Consider the following 26,179-nt stretch of genomic DNA (forward strand, 5'->3'; position numbering starts at 1 on the left):
AACAGTAACCGCATTAGCCAACACCGCGATATCTGTATGCTTAAGCGGTTTCACAGTCTTTGTACTGCACTCTATTTTGCCCCCATCGCTAACCGCAAGGAAATGTGTTTAAAAGGTCACTTTATTATACTACTGCCTGCCATCATTCACTCTTGTAAACTTTATGTGCCTCAATCCAGCAAAAAATGTTTTGCACATTTTAAAGGCCTACTCACATAATACCAATATTATAGATTTGCATGCTAGTTCAATAATACGTCTATTCTGAGATCACCATAAAGGCAAATTATCAATGTATTCTTGTCACCAATTCCCCCACTTCCCCATTGCAGATGTATTTATATTTTCTTTGTGGGACTCGGGTCCGGGGAAATGGCAGCCCTAGTGCTGCAGGCTGTTTAGTATAATAACATCAGAGCACAGCTAAGCCCGAAGCAACAGCTACTCTGCTGAGATGTGGAGTGCTATCCATTGGCCAGCGCTGTCATTTCATCCTGGTTGGGCGAGTGATAGACCAGCAATCTGTTATGAGGCGCCATGCCGCGATGGCTGTCATAGTGCGAGGGAGCCATTATTTCTCCTCTGCTTTCTGAAATAATGCCCTGTCCTCTGGAGAGAGCAGGAGAAATGGAGGTTGCTTGTTTGCTCTATCCCGAGGCTGTCATGCGACGAGAGGGAGAGGTGCTGCTGCTGCCTATTGTTACCGGCTCCCCTCGCCTTCCCCGAAAGACACAACAAGACGTCAGAAACAATGCAGCGCTGTGCTGCTTGAATAATTCATCTTCCGTCCTCCTCGAAGATGGAGCGACTGTGATTCGTGTCAGCTCAAATCCTTTTCATAAGACTCTGTGTATCCCTCAGGCAGCCTCTAGACGAGACACACACACACGCACACACACATTCTCTGTCCCGAATACATCTCCCAGCTCTTCCTGAGACTGAACGGCAATATGTCTTGTGTTACCGCGCCAAGTTCGTATTGTCTGGGTGCAACAGAATCTCGGATGCAAAACCTTATTTGTTTTCTTCTCCCGTTGTCCTTCCCTGCCCCCCTCTGGTTGCCGCTCCGGTGGGCCTGCCGCTGAGCGTTATGCTAGGACCTTCATGTTCCAATGTAGCGGCATGCATGCTGGCAGTGCGTGTGAAGGTAGCGGTGGTGGTGCTGAGCAGGTCTCTGCTCATCCCAGACTCTTGGTGTCACAGCCGGGGAGAGACACTGCTCCTGAGTTTGTGTCAGGCCACTCTCCGTGTTGGGCAAACCTCAACTAATGTTTTCTATTTCCTGTTCCAACTACTATACTTTATATTACAGTAGTGTAGGTTATATATTTATATTTAGTGTGTTATTGGTGTCAGTGAGGCCGACCCCAAACACACACATAACTTGTATTGCCTTGTTCACATATCAGTTAATAACATGGGAATAGAAGGAACTATAATATTCCATTAGTCTTAATAATATTCACATAATCTATTCATATTCTAATTTATATTCCTCTTTTAAATTGTAATCCAGTCATTCTAATGCAATGTGCAGTTTGTTGGATGAATAACAGAGGAAACCATAACATTTAATGAAAAGCAATCCAGACGGCAAATTACTTTCTCCGTAAAATGGTTCAAGCCATTTAAAACAGTCAATTTGTTCAAGTGTTTGCAGTATCACAACATTCAACTTCAAACGACCTTGGATCCCGGTGGGGGGGGGGGGGGGGAGTCAAACACGTTGGTTTTGTGTAAGTCAGTGAGATGCCACGACCAAACCTTGGGTAGTAGGCCTTCTAGTACTCATTCATGTTCAGAATAACAGAGCTAAGACAGACTACACTTTCCAGTTGCAGACTCTTTACTTTCCAGTACACAAATGTGTAATTTGGCAAAGAATGTCCTAGACGCATCCTATTCAAATATATGAATAAAGGGCCCATGGCCCATTGCACCACTAAGATCATTAGACCTATTTAGAGGGTTATTTTACAGCAGCATTTTTTCCAAAACTAGTCTAGTGAACCCTCCCCCCTCTTGCACACGCAGCATTCTCCAGATCCATCGCTAATTGCCTCGCTTGTAGTTCTTCTGAACCCCCCAACCGCCACCACACGCACACACAAACTCAAGATAGTTTCTGTAATCATGGCCTGCTGTTCTGCATCAGGCGGTGCAGATGTTTCATCTCAGCCTAGGATACTGCTCAGGTGGCTGTAAATGCTGTCAAACTTTAACCAGTAGAGCTTGTCTGTCTGTCTGTCTGTCTGTCTGTCTGTCTGTCTGTCTGTCTGTCTGTCTGTCTGTCTGTCTGTCTGTCTGTCTGTCTGTCTGTCTGTGTGTGTGTGTGTGTGTGTGTGTGTGTGTGGTCTGAAACTGAAGCCGCAATTCCAGACCACACACACCCACAGAGCTTCTCGTGCATGAATAAACGACTTCCCCTTCGTGCAGGCATTGAACTGCGACGTCTCAAATTCCAGTGTTCCCGATGGATTACAATAACTTGTTATATGTGTATCACTATAGGCTATATAAGTAAAAGCAGGTAAACAATTGTGTACCAAGTGGAGCTGTAGTGTGGTTTTAACATTATAGATCATAGATTATACTGACTTTCTATATTGTGCAAGTTTGTGGAAACTATAAGAGACTTTCTTCCACACGAAACAATCCCTCACTAATAATGGTACATGATTGGTGGCTGGCATGGCAACCACACATCCTAGTAAAATAGATTGACATTGAAATCTTATTTTTATTAGGTCTCCCAATACATTACTTTTTCGTGTTTCCCGGAGGTCAGGGGATTAAGGGCATATGACGCCATCGACAAGCGGCCAAATGTAACTGACTGTTATATTGAATAAAACGACATTTATATGGATTTGAGAATTGTTTGAAACAATAGGGATAATATATGGTCACAACTCAACAAAATATAGTTCCAATCATTTTTAGATATGTTAATGTTGAAAGGTTTCAAATTCTACTTTTAACGTCTCTGTTGATCAGCCCCTGGGGTCAGAGTGGTGCGGTCACGGTAAATGATTTGATTCAGCCCTCTTCCCTTCTCTCCACTCTCCTCCTTTTCCTCTCCACCCTTCTCTCCTCCTTTACCCTCATTTTCCCTTCCCTGTCCGGCCTTCTCCCCTCCTCATCCTTATCCCCTCTCCTGTTAAATCGCTCCAAGTTGGTGGCTGGCAGATGTAATAACTGATTTAGCAGCTGTTGAGGCAAGGCAGCCAGAGCCTGTAGCATACGCTCTGGTCAGAACAAAGAAAGGCGCACCAACACCACGCAGGCTGCAGCCGCCGCAGTGAGAAGCTGCGGGCAGCTACGGAAACGGCAGTAAACGATACACTGCTGTGTAGGTCCAGCGCTGCGGTCTTTGTATCTTGATATTGCCTTCAATTTGTTTTTTTTATTTGGTGTTCAGTGAAAGCTCCCCCGAGCGCTTTGATCACGCCCCTCGATTTTGCAGGGTTCCAGCTATTTGGTTACAGGGTAACTCGAAGCTTTGGCTGTGTTAGCTGATGGTTCGCATGTCAGCAGAGGGGCAAAGCTCGCTGTGTTCCACTTAAGGGTCTCAGCACAAAACAAACGTGCTTGACTAAACCGCTCTCTTCGGGGAGAGCGGGCCGTGCTCATGCTCATAAGTTTTTCATTCTCTAGCAATGGACGGCTATAGGGCGCCCTCTAGTGGGATGGTGTGTATAGTTCACAATTTACGAGTATTTTTATTTATAGCCTACTATTGTGCAATATGAAGATATAACTGACCTTCTGGGGGAAAGGAATCTTCCTCTCTCAATTTTATTTTCTTTCTGCCATCACTTCCAATAAACCAAAGACAAGGAGTACAACTAACAATTTGACACAGAACAAGCATAATAATCCTACTGTTTGTTTGAAAAGTCTGACATTTTGTAGACCTATAATGACCCATCTTATTTGTTTAATGTCACAATAGAAACTGACTTGATCAACTCTATCTATCTATCATACTAGTTGTGCAGATACAATATTAACTTTAGTAACTGGCAAAAATGAAGCCAACTTCCTAGGTCTGTTTTGGTTCTTTTATTTATTCCGCCAGTGGTAAAAACATGTATTCAACATAAAATGGAACAGACTTAAGTGAAGCTGTAGATTTAAACTCTGGATTGTGCTAACATATTTTCGAGGGCCCCAAAAATGGTACAGATGTCAAAAGCACAGGCGTAGAAGAGGATAAATAACATTAAAAAAAAATCGTTGTTAAGACCTGTGAATAGTGACTCGATAAAGCACAATCAAAAAAAATGGACAAAGGACATTAAAGTGCAATATTTCCAAAAAATATTATCATGCGGTTCTACATAAAAACATTGAGTTTGAAGTGGCCGTCCATGATAAATTCAGCATACTCCAGGTATGCTGAAGGCTTAGGCCTTTTTGTGTGGTTCAAAAATGATTTAATCTAACAAGTCATTAGGTTATTAGAACAGACATGGAAAGTAACTCCAATATGCTCAACATAACGCAATGCACCTGAAATAAACTGTTAGATTGAGAACTTTTACAATTACTTAAGGACCATTGCGACATAGGCCTACCATGAAGTAACAAAAATAAATCCAAGTCTGAATTGGTGAACTTCATTAACGTGTATTATCAGACCATTTCTGAATACACATTTCTATTGCTCTTTAGTTGCTGAAGTTTAACTTCAGAAAGACTAACCTTTCAGAGTCCATCTGGGATAATGTTACTGACGTTGCTTCCTGAACTATAGCAGTCTGCTGACCTCTAGTGGTGACCTCGAGTTATTCAGGTCACCAACGCTCCGGAGGACACCCTCGCTGTGCCGCGCTTTAGCAAGACGCTAATCGCGCTTCAAATGACACGAATTACAGAATGGATCCCCACCACCATACAAACAAAAAGAGGTTCATGGGACCCTTTGTGTTCTGAGGTAAGTTTGATGTTTATTTAGTTGCAATAAATCTGAATCTCCAAAGAGATGCAAAGTATATTCAGATCATTGGATTAATCCTGGTGTTCTGTTTTAGCTTCAAACACTGCTGGCCACATCTTAACTTGAGCCAGCCGGCCATTTTAGTTCTTCAGATTGCAAAGTGGGTGTCAGGTGTCACACAGGCAACAATCTTAGTGAGATACGGTAGCGTGAGATGGAGCCACCTGCACTGGCCTTGGCGAGTGTAAATGTCCCGGTCAAAACCTTGTGAATTCAAGTCAAATCCATGTTAAACTTGGGAGTCGGCCTCATCCCGGCGGGGCTGCACGGGGCGTTTCTTCCTCCTGGCCGGGGCCTCTGGTTGGCTGGCTTCTTGCTCCGCCTCGGAGGACACCGACTGCACCAGGAAGTGGGGGGCGGGGTGGGGGGCGGGGACGGGGCGTCGCTTCCTGTTCTGGGTGGTGCGTTTGGTGAGGAGGAGCCGGGCCACGCCCTCTATGTCGCACGAGGTCGCCTGCATGGCCTCCGTCATCTCCCTCCTGGTCACCGAGACGATGTCCGGGTCTGCGGCCAGCGAGTCCAGACCACTCCCCATGAGGGCCTGGAAGGAGAGAGGGTCATGTACCTCACGAGGCTCACGGCTCACTTGTTCAGCCGGACCCTCCACAGCCTCCCCCTTACACCCCCCGCCTCCCTTACTCTCCTAACATCACCCCTCCGACGCACTTGTTGTATGTTGTATGTCCTGGCACTTAAAAATAGTACTTAGCATTTGTGTAGTGTCTTATCCTAGCTATCTATGTGGGGAATGGGTTAACCTTGCAATTGTTAGGGCTTGGCACTTGTTTCTATGAACATCTTTACTGTACCGACAGCGAACTATTGTTGTTTCTCTTCTGACAAATGTTCTTATTGTAAAGTTGCTTTGGATAAGTTGCTTTGCTAAATGACCTACATTTAAATGTATATGTTATGGCTTTGTAGCGTTGTTTTTTGCTGAATGGCTCATTCAATATCATGAAGTGTATTCATTCACACCCAGAACCACCAGTTATTTCCTTCACGACATTTAGACCTCAGAAACCAAAATGCAATAGGATGGGAATTGTATCCTCTCTCACCTCCTGTATGAACTGGTCTGTCGCGGGCAGGTTCTCTGCACAGTCTGTTTTCCGGGCGCAGGTGGATGAAGGCGGATGTCATCACCGGCACAGGGGGAGAGAGAATGAAAGGATCAAGTGGACTGCTAGATAAGACTACAAGAAATGTTGCGTGTTGTTTGTCTGTGCTGAGCCCCCTCCTCTGAACTCACCAAGCTCTTCATCGTCATACAAGTCCTGCTGGCTGCCTCCAGAGGGAAACCTATAAAAAAACATAAACACTACTCATCAGATCGTGTTTGTGTGATACAAAGTAAATCCAAAGCCCTCTGCAAAAGTTTCGCTCCTAAATATTGAGAACCAGTAATTGTTAACATCATCATAGTCATTACAGTTCATGTAGTTATTATGAACGTCATCATATGGAGACGCTCACCCAGCCATAGCATTGTTGTTGCTGTTGTCGCTGGGGAAGAACGTGGGGGCAGGCTGGAAGCCCGAGGAGTCCGGGGGAGACTCCGGCTGGCTCTCAGAGAACTGGAGGGGCCGCTGGCTGGTCTGCTGGGCGACGGCCGGGGGGGCGGCCTGCTCCGACGAGAAGGAGTCCATCTGGGTCCCGAACAGGCCGTGGGTGCGCTGCACAGGGTAGACAGACAAGCAACGCCCACTTGACCAGGCCGTTGGTGCCCCACACACACCAGGGGAGATCAGGCCCCATGCACACATGTATTCTATTTGACTCTTTATATGAATTACATCAGAAAATTAATCAAAATATTGGTAGGATGGCCGTACAGGTGTACATACACACAGGTAGGCACACACACACATGCGCGCAACAAGTCCACAAATAAAATGTATCGCAAGAAGAGTGATGTATTGACCCAGACTCCTGAGTATAACTGTCCTTCTGCTCCAGCGTCAGGCAGTGCCGGTCTCACCCTATAGATGCCCTCTTCTCCAGCCAACGCCATGGCGACGTCCATCTCCTCCTCGTTCTGGAGGTCACCTGAGATGGCCCGGTGCAGCTCCGTCGCTGCCTCCTCGTCGATGCACCTCAGACCGGCCTGGGACAACATGGAGGTACAGTGACGCAGACCACAACACCAGGGCACAATGCTGACCGCTGCGGTGCAGACAGAACATATTTCATTTTCTCTTTGAAAAGATTTCCTTGGTTGTTTTTCCTTTAAAAGTCAAACGTGTTTTTGTGAACATTTAAAGTTATCTCTGTGTAAAGGGTTAGTGCTTTACGTAGGAATAAGGTTAACCCTATGTCCAGCACCCACTCCTTACACACAGTATAGTCGAGGTTTACCCTGGTGAAAGGGTTAGTGTTTTACGTAGGGTTAGGGTCAGCATCACGTGGTGACACAAACAACCACAAAGGCTGAGGATGTTCCACCATGAGCCCCTCGTGAACAACACACAGCTAAAGGTCGGTACCTGGATCTCTGGCCCCGAAGCAGACTTCTTACTGGGCCGGTAGCCGTAGTACTCCTCCTGTCGCTGCATGAACTTCCGGAAGTATTCCTGGATCAAGAAGGTGGAGTAGAACTTTCCCACCGTCACCTCGTCGTCTGGAACCAAACACAGCGGTTGTCAAGGAACCGGAACCGATTAGCTCTGGCCCAACTGTGTTCGGTCCGACCGCCTGCTGGTAGCAGGACTTGGTCCGGCCGTGTCACGCTGGTCACACGGTAACCGATGCTTGTCAAGTCTGTTCCACTGCGGTGGGTCTTACCTCCTATTGGTGGAATGACCTGGTCCAGGAGTTTCATGCTGGTGCGTTTCCAGATGGACTTGATGATGGCCCTCAGCTCCTCGTTGGCCTGCTCGAAGTTGCCTTGTCGAGGGAAGACACGGGGGACACCATTGGTTTGGGTTCGACACTCGGATGACTTCATGGGTTGTTTTCTATCGTCAAGCTCTGAGATGTGTACCTTCTGTTTTGATCTTGAGGGCGGTTCTGACCAGAGCGAACAGGGTGGCGTTGAAGGTGACCGTTCCGTCACTGTTCAGGGGCATGTTCATGCTGATTAAGCGCTTCAGGAGACACAGAAGAACAAAGTAATTAGAGATTACTCCAAAAAGTAGAGCATGGAAAAAGTGGTGTGTGCAAAAAAAATGCCTCAAAAAGGGAAAGCTTGTGGAATAGATAGTGTTGATATTTGTGAACCATCGGTAGATGTACTAGGAACAGACTACCGGTGTATGTTGGGTACCTTGCACGCAGCGCGATGGGGACAGAACTTGCCGAAGCCGAGCGGCGGTTGTATGCGTCTCAGCAGCGTAACCACGTCCAGATGTTTGATTCGCCCCCTGCAGGTCAGAGAGCACAACACCGATCACATCCTACTGCCACTGGGAGACAGAACACTTATCACGAAAGGGATGACGGTTTGGATAAGAGGTTAAAGTGGGAGGATTTATCGATTCGTAATTCAGAAAGGACTTCCATCAAATAAGATGGTTGTTCAAGGTGACATATTATACCAGGTGTGAGCCTGCTGTTTTGAAAATCTTCTGCCATCACAAGTGGGTGTGTCCACCTATATGCGTGATGGATAGATCAGTCTACCAGCCGAACTAAGGGACTGTAGCAAACGTTGTTCATCTATCCGTCGTACATCTAGATGGACACGCCCACTTGTGCTGTCAGAAGAGGCAGATTTACAAAACGGCTTGTAACGGCTAATCACACTCACACCTGGTGGTATTATATGTCCCCTTTAAGTGCGGTTAAGTGCGGTTACTCTATTAAATTAGCATTGTGATAATGGACATCCGTTGTCTTTAAGGTGTCTTATTCGAGTGAGCCTCACGTGGCTTCAGGGTCATATTCAGCCCAGATCTTCTTAAACTCGTCCAGATGATGCGGACCCAGGAGCGACCAATCACGTGTCAGGTAGTCAAAGTTGTCCATGATGACGGCGACAAACAAGTTAAGAATCTGCGAGAGGAGATGAAAGCAGTTTGTACAGTGTTGTGATTTCTAAATAGTAAAATAATTAGCAGCCCAGACCCAGAAAAAACATATTTGGGGTTTGACTAGCATCACTGGAAGCTGTGACCCTGTATCTCAAGTCTATATATCTACCCTATACCCTGTATATATCTACCCTATACCCTCTATAATATCTGCCCAATACCCTGTATGTATCTACCCTATACAATATACCTTATATATATATATACCCTATACCCTGTATATCTCTACCCTATACAATATACCCAATATATATACCCTATAGGCCTATACCCTATATATATCTGCCCTATACCCTGTATATATCTACCCTATACCCTATTTTTTTTTATAATTTATATCCTCTATAATATCGCCCCTATATCTATATATCCATTCAATATTTCCCCTATACCCTGTATGTATCCCTTCTATATGTCCCCTATACCCTCTTTGTATATACCCTCTACATAACTACCCTATACCACACTATGTACCCACCAGGAAAGCACACAGACAGTAGAAGGTGAGGAAGTATATGACAGCGAAGTTGGCCCCGCAGGTGAACTCGTCCCCGGGCAGGAAGTCCGACTTGGGGTCGCACCTCTTCCCATACATGCAGGCCAGCATGATCTCCTGCCACGCCTCGCCCGTAGCACACCTGTTGTATACACACACACACACACACACACACACACACACACACACACACACACACACACACACACACACACACACACACACACACACACACACACACACACACACACACACACACACACAGTGTTGGCTCAGTAAGCGTCTGGCCTCCTGTCACCTTTGACCTTTTGCCTCCCATGCTTGGATAACTAGACTGACCGGAACAGCATGAGGACGGCCTGGGGGAAGGCCTGGAAGTTGTTGTTGCGGTCGATTTGCGTGCCGTCCTCTAAAGCTATCTTTCCAAAGATCTGAAAGGGGAAACATGTCGCTTGGTTGGTCTGCTCCAATAGGGGGGGGGACTGCAATAATCATAGTTTCAAGCACTCACTGAAAAAGCATTATCAAGACGTTTCCAAAATTCTATCGGATGTGAAACCATTAGTCTCTGAGGGCCTGACCTGCATCCCGATGACAGCGTAGATGAAGAACAGCATGATGATGAGCAGGGCTACATGAGGAAACGCCTGCCCTCACAGATACGTGCACACACACACAAACAAACACACAGAATCAGATGGCCGTCCTCAGACCTGATCATGATAAAGATGATGATGAGGATAAGTGTCCAACCTGGAAGGACTTGATGAAGGTCCACAGCAGGTTACGGATGCCCTCTGAGCGGTTCAACAGTTTGACCAGACGCATGACACGGAACAGTCGGAAGAACGTGATGGACACCCTCGCGTTCTCAGAGTCCTTCAATACAGAATGTAGTTCACAATATTGTCACGATAATGAGGATATATAAAACGGGCTAATATGCTGGATATGTTTTGTTGCTTACCGCTATAGCCTGCATTGGATTTGTCTCCTGTGATGTGTGGAAAAGGAAGTTATTGATTTGGGGAAAGGTTGTAATATTAGAGCTAATCAACATGCAAAGGGTTTAGCGAAGCTCTGAGACGTTTTCACAAAACCGCGTCAAAATAGTGTTACTACAAAAGAGGTCTAAGCAAGGACTGATGAAAAGCTACTGTGTAGCTCACGCTAAAAACATAGCATCCACTCCAATTCAAATGTCACAGTATTAACATCCAAAGTGTAAGTCTATAAAGGCCACATAGATTATCCATATTAGCGATGGAGACATACAGTTTGTGAGCACGGGCAATTCACAAACACGGACTACCTGAACCCCGGTTAATAGGCCCATCTTACCGACCTAAGTTTAGAGGACACGTTAAACCCAGACGCAACCGAGATCTCTACGCTACCGGTCGCCAGAGGGGAGGGGGGGTGGGGGCTCAGTAGAGACCAGTAGTCCCGTTAGTAAGGAGGGTAGTAGGAGGCGTGTGTCACTCAGTGAGGCCCATGCAGCAGTGATGCGGTGTGGGTGAGATATTTACAGCACAGCCGTGGAGACAGTACAGCCCTCCACTGGAGGCCAGGGCAGCCTGCGGGACGACAGACAGATGGAGGAGAGGTTAGATCCAGGAATGGAGGCAGATGGAGGGTGAAGAAGAAGAGAGGGAAGGAGAGCCTCGTAGGTCGATGCGTTGGTGTGGCAAAGTTTGGGCGGGGGGGATTGAGAAAGAGGAATAAACAGATGGAAATTGTTAATAAAAGGTGTGTATCTCATAAAAAAGGTCTGAAAACACAAACACATGAATCAAATAACTGAAACCGCTACTATCCTGTACTCTCCAGGCAAAAAAAAACAAGCAAAGAAGGTAAGCAGAAGAGACTCATTTAAAGACGCTTGGATAACGTCGACGTTATGTAAGGCTGAGTGCTCTGGTGATGATCTGGTGCGTCGGTGCGATGGAGCGACCAAGTGAGGCAGTGGCGGCCAGTGGATGCGCTGTTGCGCACGGCAACAGAAACGGCGGTGGGAGCGATGGCCCAAAAAAACGGTACTGATACTGACCCTGGTCTTTGACCCAGCTTTGCCAGCCCCGAACGGCTGTAGGGCATCCACAACATGCCTCTGGTCAGAGCATTGAATAAACATGGCAACATTCAGTCATGTCAAAGCACAGTCAGAGGGACCGCTGATGCTTCTCGTGAGGAAGAAAACAGGGAAACTGTTATCAAGATCTTGATAGACTTAAGACGGATGGCCCAGTTGTCTTCACCTCAGGGAAGCCAAAAGAAATGAGCAAACACAACGAAAGGTGTACTTACATCCACCTCACTGAGGATCACGTCCACAACGCTGCCTACGACGATGAGGAAGTCAAACACGTTCCAGGGGTCTCCAAAGTATCCCTGTGGAGACGTGAAGAGAGAGTCTCAGCTCTCTGTAAACTGTCTCAGCAAACTGTCGGGGTGGACGGGACTTGATCAACACAGACGGTGTTCAGGGGCGCTCACCTTGGCTTTGAAGGCCAGGAGTTTGAGGATCATCTCCACGGTGAAGAGCACGGTGAAGATGAGGTTAAGGGTGGAGGACAGCTTGGTGATGTGATCCGATTGGTTGCAGTGCTAAACGGACACGAAGAGACAACAGTCATCTCAAACAGACATTACTTCAGGCAGACGGATGCGTTTCTCTATGGGAACTTTGAACGATTTTTTTTATTATTTATTTTGGTTACATGTGAAAGAAACATTGCAATAAATACACCATTGCTGTTTAGTAATTAAATAAGCATTATTTAATAGTTCAAAAGTAGGATTACCCTTAACCTAACTTTCGGCCTTTTACAGCCCATAGCTAAAATACAGCATGCCAGAGAGAGACTCCCATAGCAACAGGCCCTTGGTGGCTCATACCTGCATCCCCAGACACAGGGTGTTGAGCATGATGAGGAAGAACATCAGGTACTCAAAGTAGCAGGAAGTGACAATGTACCACACCCGGTACTGGTAGGGGTTCTTTGGGATGTAGCAGCGTAGGGGGCGGGCCTTCAGCGCATACTGGACACACTGACGCTGGACAGGAGAACCACAGGACACGGGTTCAAAACAGTGCAAAATGGAGCAGCTGAAATAAGGCTCATGCCGTGGATGTTGGGAGTAGGTTGGCCATGGTGTAGGACTGTGAAGTGGAGAGGGTGTTTGATCCTAGTGGAATGGTAATGGGTTCAATCCCCAATGGTCGTAGACTACTTGAAGCATCTTTGTATATTCACCTGTATTCACAATGTGTTAAATAGTGAACTGTGTTTGTAATGGGACTGGGGTCCATGCTTCATTAAAGTACCGGTATGTACCATAGGTTCTAACTTAAGATTTTAGTACAAAGCACCTTAAAGGTGACTTATTGTACCACCAGGTGGGAATGTGATTAGCCATTACAAGCCGTTTTGAAAATCGGCCTCTTCTGACATCACAAGTGGGTGTGTCTACCTCGATGTATGATGGACAGACGAGCAGCGTTTGCTACAGTCCACTGGGTAGGCTGGTAGACTGATCTATCCAGCACACATCTATGTGGACACCCCACTTGTGATGTCAGAAGAGGCAGATTTTTCAAAACGGCTTGTAATCCCCTGGTGGTATGATATGGCAGCTTTAAGGGTTGCGTGTATCTCATTTAAGTGTCAATGTCTTGCATTTTGGCGCCCCCTGCTTGTGTACCTGGTTCTTGTCCAGCTCACAGTCCTTGTACTCCTGTTCGCCCTGTTCCTGGAAAGTGACAATGACGAATCCGACGAAGATGTTCATCATGAAGAAGGCGATGAGGATGATGTAGACAATGAAGAAGATGGAGATGTCCACACGGTTATTGAAGACGGGTCCAAAGTCCTCTTTGTCTGCGTCGATGGCTCTGTACAACAGCCTGGGAAGGGTGGGGGGGTTAAACATTAAAATAAACATTAAAATTATAATAATAATAATTATTATAAATATATACATTTGAAAAAATATAATACAAATTATAAGCTAACATTTTTTCTGTGACCATTCTGCTGCGACCCACTTTTGGGCCGCGACCCACCGCTTGAAACTCCCTGCTTGAGATCAGGAGGTGGTTGTACTTACTGTGGCCAGCCCTCAAAGGTGGAAACAGTGAAGAGAGCCAGCATGCCGTTGAGCACGTTGTCAAAGTTAAAGTCGCTGTTCTGCCACTCTCTGTCGGCCAGCACGGTGTCTTGCAGGGAGTTCTCCATATGCTTTATGAATTGACCTCTGTGGAAGAGACAGGAGGTCATAGGCCTGGTTTTCACCCATTGTTTTCAAATGTTCCTGATGAAAGTGCTTGGACATATCTTACTTGCATTCTTCCTCTGTCATTTTGGTGGGGTCCGTGCAACTGTAGAACTTCCCCTGAGAATGAATGAAATCACTGTTAAAAAATGGAAGAAATCAAAACATTCTGAATATAATGACGGCTTTGATTGTGAATGGTGACTTTTGTTGAAAGGCTGAGATGAATTGTATTCAACCTACCTTGAAAAGTTGGACTCCAATGCAGGCAAACATGAAATTCATCAGCATGGTAACCAAGACGATGTTGCCGATGGTACTGATGGCCACAAACACGCACTGGACCACATGCTACCAACACACGGACATGACGCAGTTAATTCACATAGCCCTTGAGGTGGCCAAGTACCAAAAGAAGAAAAGGGGCTTCTGATGGATAAGGGATACCTTCAGGCCCTTTGCCCTGTTGATGGCCCTTAGAGGCCTGAGCACCCTCAACACCCTGAGGATCTTCACCACCGAGATGGCGCTGGACCTGGACACCAGAGAGCAAAGGGCTTACAACGAAGTAGGAGTTGAGACCAACGAAACAGATCTGAGTCAGCCACTAAACAACAAAGGAGTCATGAAGACCAACGCAACGATTGATGAGAGGTTTAAAAGGTGAGCGTGCTGACTCACTCCATCCCCATGGAGAGCAGGGACACCGTCACCACGATCAGATCAAGGATGTTGAAGGAGTTGCGGCAGAAGGAGCCCTCGTGCATGAACGCACCGTACACCGTCATCTGCCAATCAGAGTAATACACCCGTACATGTGCGTCAGGATGACGGGGCACTGCTCAAGCCCCACTCATTTGTATGAGAAGCTAGCATAGAGTTTGAAGGGCACATCTATATCAATATTCCCCCTGTGTCTTACTTTTTGATACTCTCTGCCTTTTTACATTATATCTTGTGTTTTTGCTGATGCATTGTTTCATTGTGTTATTCCATATTACTGCTGTAACACTGACCATTCCCTAGCTGTAGAGTAAATAAAGGATTATTTTATTTATTCTTATAAAACCTCTAAGGATATTCAGAGTAATTATGTAGCTTTTGCATTTCTAAAATAAAAAAAACCACAGGGCTGACTTTACCTTGAGTACAATCATAATGGTGAACACAGAGGTGACTGTACCTTGAGTACAATCATAATGGTGAACACAGAGGTGACTGTACCTTGAGTACAATCATAATGGTGAACACAGAGGTGACTGTACCTTGAGTACAATCATAATGGTGAACACAGAGGTGACTGTACCTTGAGTACAATCATAATGGTGAACACAGAGGTGACTGTACCTTGAGTACAATCATAATGGTGAACACAGAGGTGACTGTACCTTGAGTACAATCATAATGGTGAACACAGAGGTGACTGTACCTTGAGTACAATCATAATGGTGAACACAGAGGTGACTGTACCTTGAGTACAATCATAATGGTGAACACAGAGGTGACTGTACCTTGAGTACAATCATAATGGTGAACACAGAGGTGACTGTACCTTGAGTACAATCATAATGGTGAACACAGAGGTGACTGTACCTTGAGTACAATCATAATGGTGAACACAGAGGTGACTGTACCTTGAGTACAATCATAATGGTGAACACAGAGGTGACTGTACCTTGAGTACAATCATAATGGTGAACACAGAGGTGACTGTACCTTGAGTACAATCATAATGGTGAACACAGAGGTGACTGTACCTTGAGTACAATCTCAATGGTGAACACAGAAGTGAAGACGATGTCTGCATACGCCAGGATCTGAGGATAGACCACACGGCAGCGTTAGGGTTGCTACAGCAACCTCTCTCCCGGTTCACATGCTGTAGCGCTCCATGGTGTACAGACGTATAGCCAGGCCTCCCCAGGGGTCACCTTGTTCCTGTAGGACTTGGGGTCGATGGGGTCCTCGGCCGCCAGCGAGATGGAGGACAGGAGGATGAAGAGGAGGATGAGGTTGGTGAACGCAGACGCATTGATGATCTTGTAGCACAGCTTGCGGATCCTGGTCACGTATAGGGACGCACACGCAAAAACAGACACGCACACACACAACAAGCACAAACAAATGTGTACACAAACAATAGTTAGTTATAAGTTATTAATTTGGCTGGAAAGTACATTGTTTTTATGCAAGATTTGTTTGTTTACTATTAATAATTGATAATTTTAGTGATAATAATTTTAATGATAATATCATTATCATTATTAGTATAATAACAACGATCAATTATTTTCCATTCTCACTTGTTTTGAGGTCCAAAGATATAGAAGGAGCTGGCTTGGGGTAATGGTACCGCCTCCTCCTTAAGTTGCAGGTCCGCCATTGGTCGAGGCCTTGGGCTGATGGGAATCGCAGGCTCCTCCTCCTCATCGTCGCCTACAGGGTGGAGGTAAGCAGATGTTGGTGGTGCTACTTGCTAATGCTACCAGGGCAGTCTAGTATCACAGAGAGGAGTGGAAGGAGCTGGTCACCGAAGGAGGTTTAGGCGATGGAGAAAAGATGTCTTGAATTTCCTGGCTGGTTGTACATTTCAGGTGAACAGTGTGCAGGCCTTGTCTGCTTGAGGGGGCTGTAGGCGCTTAAGGCCTTTGCACAGTAAGGTTTTACTTCCTTCCCATGCCCTCATGTAGTGGGCTTTATATGGCCATGTGAAATCAACCCCAACTATAGACCATGGCTATATAAGCTCTGGCAAATCCTTAAGGTCTAATAATAATGAGTCCCACTCACTAAAGCCAGTCACTTGTACAAAGATACTAATAAGAGATTTACACTTCAAACACCTCTCGCTTGTATTATTCAGTTCAAAACACATGTTAGAAGTAAGGAAAGTAGAAGATAAGCACATGCTGGGTTTCTTAGGTAGTTTGAAACATTACCTGGGAAATCTGCAGGTGGAAACGGATCTTTCACTTCATTGACATGGGACTCAAACTCGTCGATTTTTAGCTTTAAAGAAGAAAAGTGATATTTTTATAGTATAGTGATTTTTTTTCAAAATACAAACATAACCATACATGTACCATAAAATGAACTAATACAGGAACATAACAGTACCATGATTACATAACCTAAAACATGAACATAACAGAAACATGTACCATAACATAACCTTAAACATCAACATAGCAGTGTAATTTGCCGTCACATAACCTACAACTTCGAACATAACAAAGCCTAAACCACTCAACACAACAGTAACATTTACCATACCATGACCTAAAATTTGACCATAACCTTACTTAAAACATGACCTAACCTAAAACATCAACATAAGTCACCTTGGCCGTGGTGGGCATGCCCTCAATCTTGGCCCTTTGCTCTGCCAGCTTCTTAGCCATCCTTTCCCGTTCCTCTTCAGCCTTGTCCGGCTTCTTGGACCTGGGAGGTATAAAGGTACCTTTCACCTATGTTGCCAACTAAAAGTGTAAATAAGCAGCATGATCCCACGCATAAAGATCTACCTTTGGAGCTTCTTCCGGATCTTCTCGTCCGCTTTGTCCTTCTGAGCCGAGGTCAGACTCTCGGCCTCAGCCAGGTTGTCCACGGCGATGGCCAGGAAAACGTTCAGGAGGATGTCTGTTATCTCCAGAATCAAGGAAACCAACGCCAAGACAGCTTCGGCATGCCAAAACAATGCCTAAGTTTCACTTCAATTAAAAATAAATGTTAGCTCCAACTTTATTACCATTTTAATAGGCCTATTCCTAAATTAGAATTGGCTGGTAGCTGGCATTGGTTTGGCACTTGAAGGATACAGTTTCCACAGACGTAGAGAATGACGAAGTAGATGCTGACCAGGATGCCTGGGAAAGCAGGGCCTCCATAGGACATGATGCCGTTGTTCATTATGCTGTCCCAGTCTTCTCCTGTTAGCACCTTGAAAAGATTGAACAGATGTCTCACCGGTCCATCAATAAACCACCAGATATAGGCACTCTATTTCAGTATTTCCACCTGTGAAAGATGCACGCCAGTTATGTACCAGACTTTTTTTATCATCTCTAATCAACTTCATACGTTTCGTAGATCAGTACATGGTAAATATATTAAAGATTAAGCCTGCTAATGACAAGAGAAAACTATTCAGGCAACAAACAACATTTTTAAGCCTCACCTAAATATAATTGCATGAAGAATGATTGATTGACTTTGATACAAAGTTGCCAGGACTTAGAGGCCCTTCTGATGATTGCACAGCACAGGATCCTATGAAGAGAAAGAGCCAGGCTCTCCATAGTCCTACCTGGAACACACTGATAAGGGCCTGAGGGAAGTTGTCAAAGTTGCTGCGCCTGGGCGTGTTGTCTGGGAAGTTGAACTTCCCTCCGAACACCTGCATGCCCAGCAGGGAGAAGATGACGATGAAGAGGAAGAGCAGGAGGAGCAGGCAGGCAATGGAGCGCACAGAGTTCAGGAGGGAGGCCACCAGGTTTCTGAGAGACTTCCAGTACCTGAAAGACAGAAGGTGGTTGGAGGAGGAGGACATCTTGATGCATGAGAGAGAGGTGGAGGAGGACATCTTGATGCATGAGAGGGTGAAGGGGACCTACTTGGTGACCTTGAGGAACCTCAGCAGCCGGATGCACCTGAGGACCGACAGGCCCAGCGGCGTGATGGACTGCACCCACAGCAGGATGATCTCCACGATGCCACACACCACCACGAAGAAGTCAAAGCGGTTGAACACCGACATGAAGTACATCCTGGGGCCCAGAGCGTACATCTTGACCATCATCTCCAGCGCAAACATCAACAGCAGCAGCCTGCTAATAATGTCTGGAAAAATGGAAAATCACATTGTCATTGAATAATAATGGAGTAGGGAAGGGTTTGTAGAGTGTGTCGATAACAAAATAAGTCAGTCCATTTGTTCACGGAAAATTAATGTAAATAGATGACACATGCTTGGCTCTGGCCTCAAACCCACAACCAACAAATACCCAAACCAAAGAGGTGATAAACCTTACAGAACAAGGTTTGATTCCGACCCCCCTGTCATTCCCCCTCTCTTTCAGCCCACTGTCCTGTCCATAAGGTACAAAAACCCCATCAAAACCTATTAGTAAACCCGGTTTCAATCCTTTGTCATAGAACATGCAGTCGCAGCAGTCGAGCGTCGTAGACGGACCTTGTAAGATGGTCAGAGAGTAAGGCTGGTGGTGGTGCTCCGTGGCGATGGCCAGGGTGTTCACAGACACCATGATCATCACCGCCCAGTAGAATTCCCTGGTCTTTATGTAAATCAGACACTTCATCCTCATGAAACGATTCCACCTCCGAGCTAGCCGGCTGATTGCAAAGAAAAACAGACAGGGTTTTGCACAAGATGTCTAAACTGAAACGCTTCTTCAATGGTTTGGTATTTGACTGAATAGTGCATCCGACTCACTAGTAGTAAACGATTTTACTCTTGCCTTCCATGTCGTAGAGGCTGTCTGCGTCAGAGTCCCCGGTCAAAGGCAGCAGGCCTGAGGAAAGGAAATGGGTTTCAAAATCATGACCCTCAGCCTGGAACACCTCGACATGTGCTCTTAGATCAAACATGTATTCTTGAGAAATGTATAACAACGGTTGACCTTGTCCCTCTCTGTCCATTTCCAAAACCTCTGCCTGAGTGATCCACTCCATGTAACCATGGAGATCCTCGTCCAGCTGCGCGCGCTCTCTTGCCTCCTGGAACTCCCCACGAGACTTGGCCTTCTCTCGCTCCTTAGTAAACTCCCTGTGGGGTAAAGTACAAAGGTACTGCACTTTCTTTACCTCATTTTTGATCTTTGGCACGCATAAAACCCACTGAGAAACCTTGAATTATATGGAGAACTGTAGTTCGTCGGTTGGTGAAGGATGTGCGTTCCCCTACCCACTGAGCACGCCCAGGACGAGGTTGAGCACAAAGAAGGAGCCCACCAGGATTAGGGGGATGAAGTACAACCAGGGCCATTCGTTCCCTATGGCGTCGTTCACCTGAAACACGCGGGACTCGTGTTAGAGAACCACCAATCTAATGTGTTCTAAGATGGCATGAAATGGCTAACTTTAACAGATTACAATTTAAAGATCGCATGGTCAATCACTGGATCACTATAATGTATTTTCGGCCCACTTTGTATGTCACTTTGGGTAAGAGTGTCTTCTAATGACGTGTGGCAATCAAGTGTCACTGACCCAGTAGAGGACTTGGGTCCAGCCCTCCATAGTGATCGACTGGTATACGGTGAGCATGGCGAAGCCGATGTTGTCAAAGTGGGTGATGCCGTTGTTGGGCCCCACCCAGTCCGGCCGGCACTCCGACCCGTTGATCGTGCAGCGGCGGCCGTTACCGGCCTGAGCGCAGGGCGCGGGCGGCTCGCCCTCCGCCGTAGCGAAGATATCTGGAACCAAGATGATATTAACATGGGAGAACGAATCTCTGTGACACAAATAAGAGGGGCAGGATGGTCTAATGGTTAGGGTTCGAATTCAAGACAAAAGGTACTGGGTTTGATCCCCAACGTCCAAGAAGGCTAACCCCGACATGCTAACACAATACCTGTTTAAATAGTAATTTAGTATTAATAATAATAGTAGTAGTCATAGTAATATAAGTAGTTATTTTAATAGTAGTAGTCAAAGTAATAGTAGTAGTAATAGTAATAGCAGTAGTAATAGTAATAGTATTAGTCATAGTAACAGTAGTTGTAATTAGTAAGAGAATATGGGTTAGCCCAGAACACAGGATAGTAATCATACTCATTAGGGCTGGCTACACTGCTGCAGTATATCATAATGATCCCTACTTGTGCCCGTGTAGTAGCAGGTCTTGTGCATCTTGCACTTGAAGAGCTCCAGCCCCACGATGGCGTAGATGGTGACCAGCAGAAAGACGAGCAGCGCGATGTGCAGCAGGGGCAGCATGGCTTTGAGGATGGAGTTCATTACCACCTGAAGGCCTGCGAAGGGACGGGGAGAGGAAATCAATGGGCCTGTGACAAGTGACCGATGCTGTTCTTCCCTTTTAGAGCAACAGAAGTGAAGAGACAGGTTTCACGAGCTATGACCTGATGGACACTTTGAAACCGACACACAGAAATGGTTTGATTCTTTTCTCGTCTCTTCACAGAGCTTTATAAGGATGTGAGCCGGTGTGGTTCGATACGAGAAGAGATCAGAAACTTTGCTGGGCTTTTATAGCGGACTGTAAAATGAGGTGAAGGTAAAGTGGAGGTTTGAAGCACCGCAACACAACAACTGCAATGTCTGGACCCTTAAATCCAATCTGATTGGAAGAAGGCATTACATGACTTCATCTTTGTTTGTGTCCACTTTAGTTTCATCTATGTTGCTATGTGTTCTCGGATGGAAACCTACTGGGGACCCCGGAGACCAGACGCAGGGGTCTGAGCACTCGGAAGGCCCTCAGCGCCTTCATGTCAAAGCCCCCGCCCTTCTCCGGGCGCACGCCCATCACCAAGTTGATGGTGTCGATGGCAAAGGTGAAGAGGCTGCAGAATGAAGAACCGATGTACACAGTTTACATTGAGTTTGTGTTGGGCTTGCCTTAAAAATAATGACAAATACTTTTTCTGTAAGTGTACTGTACAACAAATGTTTTTTTAATTAAATGTAAAGACAAAGCTCATGTAGTTACCTAATCAAAACCTTCATTGTGTGATGTGTTATACACTTACCCCATGAAGACTATTACGAAGTCCAGTATGTTCCAACAATTTCGTAAATAGGCTCCTTCGTGTAGTATCAACCCATACGCCACTATCTTTAGGAAACATTCTAACGTAAAGATCACCATGAAAATGATCTCCAGGCTCTCCTGAAAGAATCACAAAGAACAACAACCACAAATTCAGTTTATGTGAGACAGAATTATACACTCATAATGTTTAGAGACATCATCCAAAAACATTTCTTTGAGCTTCTCTTTTCAGTTATGGTCGGATGTATGTTCTCGAGCCTTGAGTTGAATTTCTATCATAGAAATTGAGCCAATTCCGATCAATGCCACAATCAATGAGGTAGGCTTATTGAAAATGATTTGCAGGTAAGTAGTAGAGTCCAGCTTTAGAGTGACATTGACAGTGCTACGTTAGAACCCTCTCCTACCCACCAAAGGTTCATGGTGTTGGCTAGCTGACCTACTTCTGTCAGTGGGGGGGCTAAAGTTTTACTTCAAACTATCAACTACCAACCAGCTCTACTTACACCTCTGAAGACTCTGGAATGACACACAGGGGACGTTCTTAGAAGTAGTGGTTCAGTGGTTAATAAGAGGTAGCTAGAAGTAGCATTTAAATACTGAAGTAATCCATAAGAAAATCATTAAAATAATCATAAAGGGACGGGGTAGCAGGGATGCAATGGCCGTCGGGGAGACTTTCCCTCTCCCTGTGGGCCAACGTGCCTGCTGGGCTGAAGACACCATCTGATCGGCCCCTAAAACAAGTGGGCTCATTTTCTTCCTCTTTCTCTTCATCACAGTTAAAATGAAAGTCGATAGAAATATGAATTCCTCAGCAAAGTACAGATACTCGGATACTGTCGAAAAGTATTCATACTTTGTTACTTTACACCACTGATAGATGGTGTCTAAGAAGTAACTAAAAGTACATAAGCTACGGATGATTTGGGGGATGAAAAGGTTCATTTCAGGTTTGGCTGGTATTGAGCTCAGTGGTTGTACCCCCTCCTCCACGCCTCACTACAGCGTAGGAGCAGATGGCGCGGGGCAGGTGTCGTTGCACCAGGGATCTTTTATATTAGCAGAAGCTGCTGAAGGTCACGCTTCCAAATTAGGGTCACTGGCTGTAAAAGCCTCCACCTCGATTAATACTTTAAGATACTAACACATAGACCGACCACAGGCATCACTGGACCGATGCATACTGTGATCTATGTGTTACGTAATGCCTGGGATGAGCCTCGCCGCTCCCAGAGAGGCATAAACACACTCCGTCAAGATCTAAATTTAAAACACTGAGGTGCACTTACACTCCTATCACAGTGGCTCAGATACTTTCCATCTTAAGGCAACAAAAACACACGTCTCTACTTTTGAATACATCAACTATATTTTCGTGAGTAATGATTGTCAGATTTTTTTTTTAAGTATATGATCGAAGATGGAGCTTTGGATTGGAGAAAATTCTTTATGTTTTGAACATTAATACAAATTATGATTTAAAATAAAAAACGATATTTAAGGGGGACTTACACAGATCTAGGTGGACACGCCCACTAGTGAGGCTAATCACACTCACACCTGGTGGTATAATATGTCCCCTTTAAAAATGTGTGTTAAAATGTTTGTTATTCCAAAAACAGATCCTGAGAATGTTCCTTCTCATAGTTTTAAAAACCACATTTAACAACAAGGCTTTCTGAGCAGCAGACACAATCACAAGTTATGGAGGTAAGTCAGGCGTAGAGGCGTGTAAGTGGTGATGAGGTGTCAACAGACTCCATTGTAGACCGGTTCATGAGCAATGTCTCTGTGGACAGCTTGACATTGTTATTTCAAACCAAACACCATACAAGTCAGAATGATGAATAGTTCAGATACTGTCTGCTCTTCAGGATGAGTAATACTACAGAATAGAAGAGTGCATTTAAAACAGAAGGCCTCTACCATCACCACTTCATGAAATGTAATGGGTAACTATATTAAATCACCGTATCAGTAAGACAAATGTTTCACCATCTGTGTGTGTTTGTGTAAGTGTGTTACTCACAAGACTTTCGTTGGTAAAATTGCTGTCCTCCTCAGGCATGGGCAGGAACACAGCCAGCGCAATACAGTTAGCGAAGATGGTAACCAGGATGATGTATTCAAAGGTTCTGGTGAGGGAAGTTCAGGATAACAATAACAACTACACACAGACACACACACTCACATACAGCATATAGACACATGCATACACACATATGCATACATAACGAGGGCATACACACGTTAATAAACACACATACAGATAGCGCCCACGCATGCACGCATACATACACACAGACACACACACAAATAGCATATACGTACACACACACACACACACACACCTGCATGCATGCAGATAGCACATACATGCAAACACAAATTGAGACAACTGGTGAGATGAATGCTTGGATGCAATACTGCTTAGTTTTGATTTGATAACATTATGAACACTACAGAGGATGGTTTAATTTGAGTCTGTTCAGATTTTGTTTCATTTAAAAAAAGGCTTAATGTGAGAAACATTTCATTTTTAAAGTCTCAACATGCTTGAATGAATCCTCCTTGTGAATGTAAAATACAGTTACAGTAATGTTAACAAGAGGATACTTGTCCATATGCCAGATCCTAAACTTGTGTAATATGTGTAATCCTGCCTTGTGCCGTCCCATTCTCGTCTATAGAGGGCGCTCTAACAGAATTCCCCTGCTTACTCATCATGATGTCTCCCTGTGATGCCACCAGACAGCTGCACATCCCAAGAATACGTCCAGACCATTTAAAAGCAGGCAACTTATTGCCAACTATAAACTTGCCAGTTATTCAAACTAGAATTGATTCTCAAACTGTTCTTATTTTGGGTGGTAAGATATATTATAATTTAGAAAACTAAGAAGTATAGAGAAACGTTTTTCTCTGGCTTTCGTTGTTTTGTTCTATTTCTGTAACATTCCTGTGTTCTGACGTCCCTACAACCCGAGGGCTGGGTTATGGAAACCACCAACATGTGAATGACTTGCCTGGTAAAAAAAATAGTTTAAATTAAGAAATAAATCAATATGATCATATCAGTAACTCTGACTTATTACACTATCATTACTTTATTGAATCACTATCCCTCATCCTTCATCTCATAATGTTTAAACCCATGGTGACTATGACCACACTGATGTTTTTTTTCATACAGACATCAACAAACCAATGATGACTGTGAGGGTGACAAAGGATCTATTTAAGATGCAGTGATGCAGAGCCGACCTTCGGGTTCAGGTGAGGAGAGCCAAGTTCAACCCCTCCTAACATCGCATGGCAGAGACAACCCTAACCCCTATCCCTAACCATAACCCTTCCAGACAGCTCTTTCCATTATGATAGACGACGTATGCCAACCAGCCAACAAGTATCAATTCATTCAGTGGCTCTCATTCAATTGTTTGAGTGTTAAAAGCGTTTGGCTTAACAGGAGCTCAGCGCAGTGAGGAGGCCGTGGTCGCCATACCTGAGGCTGGCACAGGCCAACCGGATAAATAACAAAGGTCTTAGCACCGAAGGCAGGTTTAGGCCCTCACGCATTGTGAGGGGATTTCAGGAGCAGTGATGCTTATCATAGCACAGAGCTAAACAACAGCTGCCATCTGTCGGCCTTGTGTACACTCAATTCCCCTACGATGGGCCTTTCAACCAAGTTTAAGGTATCTATCTTAAAAAACATTGAGATACGTATCCTTTCCTACACTGTTAACACAGAGTATTGAACTGGGAGTGACACCGTTTAGCGGAGTGGATTACTCGTATGGGCCATACCATCGCTCTCCTATGCCCGTGTCTAAATATGTTCCCCTCTGCTAATAGATGTTCTAGAAGGAGCCCTCAACGGGACACGGGGTTCAGTGTGATGAAGGATACTTCCACTCCACGATCTTGGTGCAGGCCTTGCGGAAGGGGTTCTTCAAGCCGAAGAGGAAGAGGGTCCTGGCGGGCCGAGGGTTGCCCCCCGTGGCCTGCAGCTTCTTCAGCTTCTCTCGCTGTTTCCTCTTCAGCTCCTCCTCGTTCATGATCACCGGCTTGGCCACCTCGCCGTTTGACGCCATCTTGGAGCCGAGGGAGGGCGACGACTCTCTAGTCCGGTCCCTGGGCGAATGTGTCGCCTTTGCACCCGAGTATTCCACAAACAAGACACCAAAAGGCCGCGGTCAGAGATACTCTGGTTTTAAAAAAATCCCTGGTTCCCGGTCGGTGTGTAATCCTGTGCCCCTGGACGGTGTACCCCCCTCACTCGGAGCCGCAGGCCTCTGCTCCTGGCCCTGGATGTCTGACCGAAAAGTCCACAGGGCAGGGAAAAGTGATAAGATCACCCAGAGCCACAGGAGGAGTCGCTGGCCCCCACTACCGTTTAAATATAGACTGCAGGACAGCGACTCGCCATGCTTGGGAAGGGCTGGGTGGGGTGGGGGAGTTGGGTGTGTGGAGCGGAGGCAGAAGGGGAGGCGAACCTAGGGAGGGGCGGTTGGGGTTCTTTGGGGTAGGAGTAGAAGCACACACACACACAACCTGCCCCCCACCGTTCACCCAACCCCCACCCTTGGTGTCGTCAGCTCAGCTGTGGCATTTTC

At 45.6% G+C, this 26,179-nt stretch overlaps 1 protein-coding gene and 2 long non-coding RNA genes across 4 annotated transcripts; 2 read left to right on the forward strand and 1 right to left on the reverse strand.

Annotated features, from left to right (window-relative positions):
• Positions 1 to 4,050: 4,050 nt before the first annotated feature.
• On the reverse strand, positions 4,051 to 25,948 carry LOC132453754 (dihydropyridine-sensitive L-type skeletal muscle calcium channel subunit alpha-1-like). 2 transcript variants are annotated; one of them, XM_060046706.1, is made up of 44 exons: positions 25,473 to 25,946; positions 23,590 to 23,695; positions 21,535 to 21,674; positions 21,215 to 21,348; positions 20,644 to 20,796; positions 20,033 to 20,238; positions 19,728 to 19,831; positions 19,444 to 19,589; positions 19,257 to 19,335; positions 18,996 to 19,156; positions 18,418 to 18,643; positions 18,111 to 18,318; positions 17,623 to 17,743; positions 17,329 to 17,443; positions 17,146 to 17,245; positions 16,744 to 16,813; positions 16,108 to 16,240; positions 15,736 to 15,865; positions 15,562 to 15,621; positions 14,486 to 14,592; positions 14,252 to 14,339; positions 14,048 to 14,155; positions 13,872 to 13,924; positions 13,640 to 13,786; positions 13,235 to 13,436; positions 12,428 to 12,586; positions 12,026 to 12,136; positions 11,837 to 11,920; positions 11,059 to 11,106; positions 10,497 to 10,523; positions 10,283 to 10,408; positions 10,111 to 10,176; positions 9,869 to 9,960; positions 9,512 to 9,671; positions 8,868 to 8,995; positions 8,268 to 8,364; positions 7,986 to 8,088; positions 7,787 to 7,888; positions 7,489 to 7,622; positions 6,984 to 7,109; positions 6,479 to 6,678; positions 6,255 to 6,304; positions 6,064 to 6,107; positions 4,051 to 5,543 (listed from the first exon to the last, which is right to left on the reverse strand). In XM_060046706.1, exons 1-44 carry the CDS (start codon positions 25,655 to 25,657, stop codon positions 5,232 to 5,234), a joined length of 5,451 nt encoding a protein of 1,816 aa, XP_059902689.1. In that variant the 5' UTR covers positions 25,658 to 25,946; the 3' UTR covers positions 4,051 to 5,231. The 2 variants fall into 2 exon arrangements, with proteins under 2 accessions (XP_059902689.1, XP_059902684.1); XM_060046701.1 differs by having other exon boundaries at positions 4,927 to 5,543; positions 19,257 to 19,589; positions 25,473 to 25,948.
• LOC132453839 (uncharacterized) lies at positions 20,791 to 21,504 on the forward strand. The gene is made up of 2 exons (XR_009524820.1): positions 20,791 to 21,059; positions 21,175 to 21,504. It is a non-coding gene; the product is annotated as an uncharacterized LOC132453839 (long non-coding RNA).
• LOC132453836 (uncharacterized) lies at positions 23,689 to 25,770 on the forward strand. The gene is made up of 2 exons (XR_009524817.1): positions 23,689 to 24,836; positions 25,419 to 25,770. It is a non-coding gene; the product is annotated as an uncharacterized LOC132453836 (long non-coding RNA).
• Positions 25,949 to 26,179: the final 231 nt, after the last annotated feature.

This window comes from Gadus macrocephalus, chromosome 1 (genome assembly GCF_031168955.1).
Source record: "Gadus macrocephalus chromosome 1, ASM3116895v1".
Taxonomy (NCBI): domain Eukaryota; kingdom Metazoa; phylum Chordata; class Actinopteri; order Gadiformes; family Gadidae; genus Gadus; species Gadus macrocephalus.

What these genes read in the sequence shown, in the direction of transcription:
- LOC132453754 (XM_060046701.1), bottom strand. Translation starts at nt 25,657, where the DNA reads ATGGCGTCAAACGGCGAGGTGGCCAAGCCGGTGATCATGAACGAGGAG. An exon ending in GCCGTCCTCATGCTGTTCCG is followed by an intron (nt 9,672 to 9,868) that starts GTCAGTCTAGTT and finishes TGTATACAACAG; the next exon opens with GTGTGCTACGGGCGAGGCGT. An exon ending in GAATATGACCCTGAAGCCAC is followed by an intron (nt 8,365 to 8,867) that starts GTGAGGCTCACT and finishes TCTGACCTGCAG; the next exon opens with GGGGCGAATCAAACATCTGG.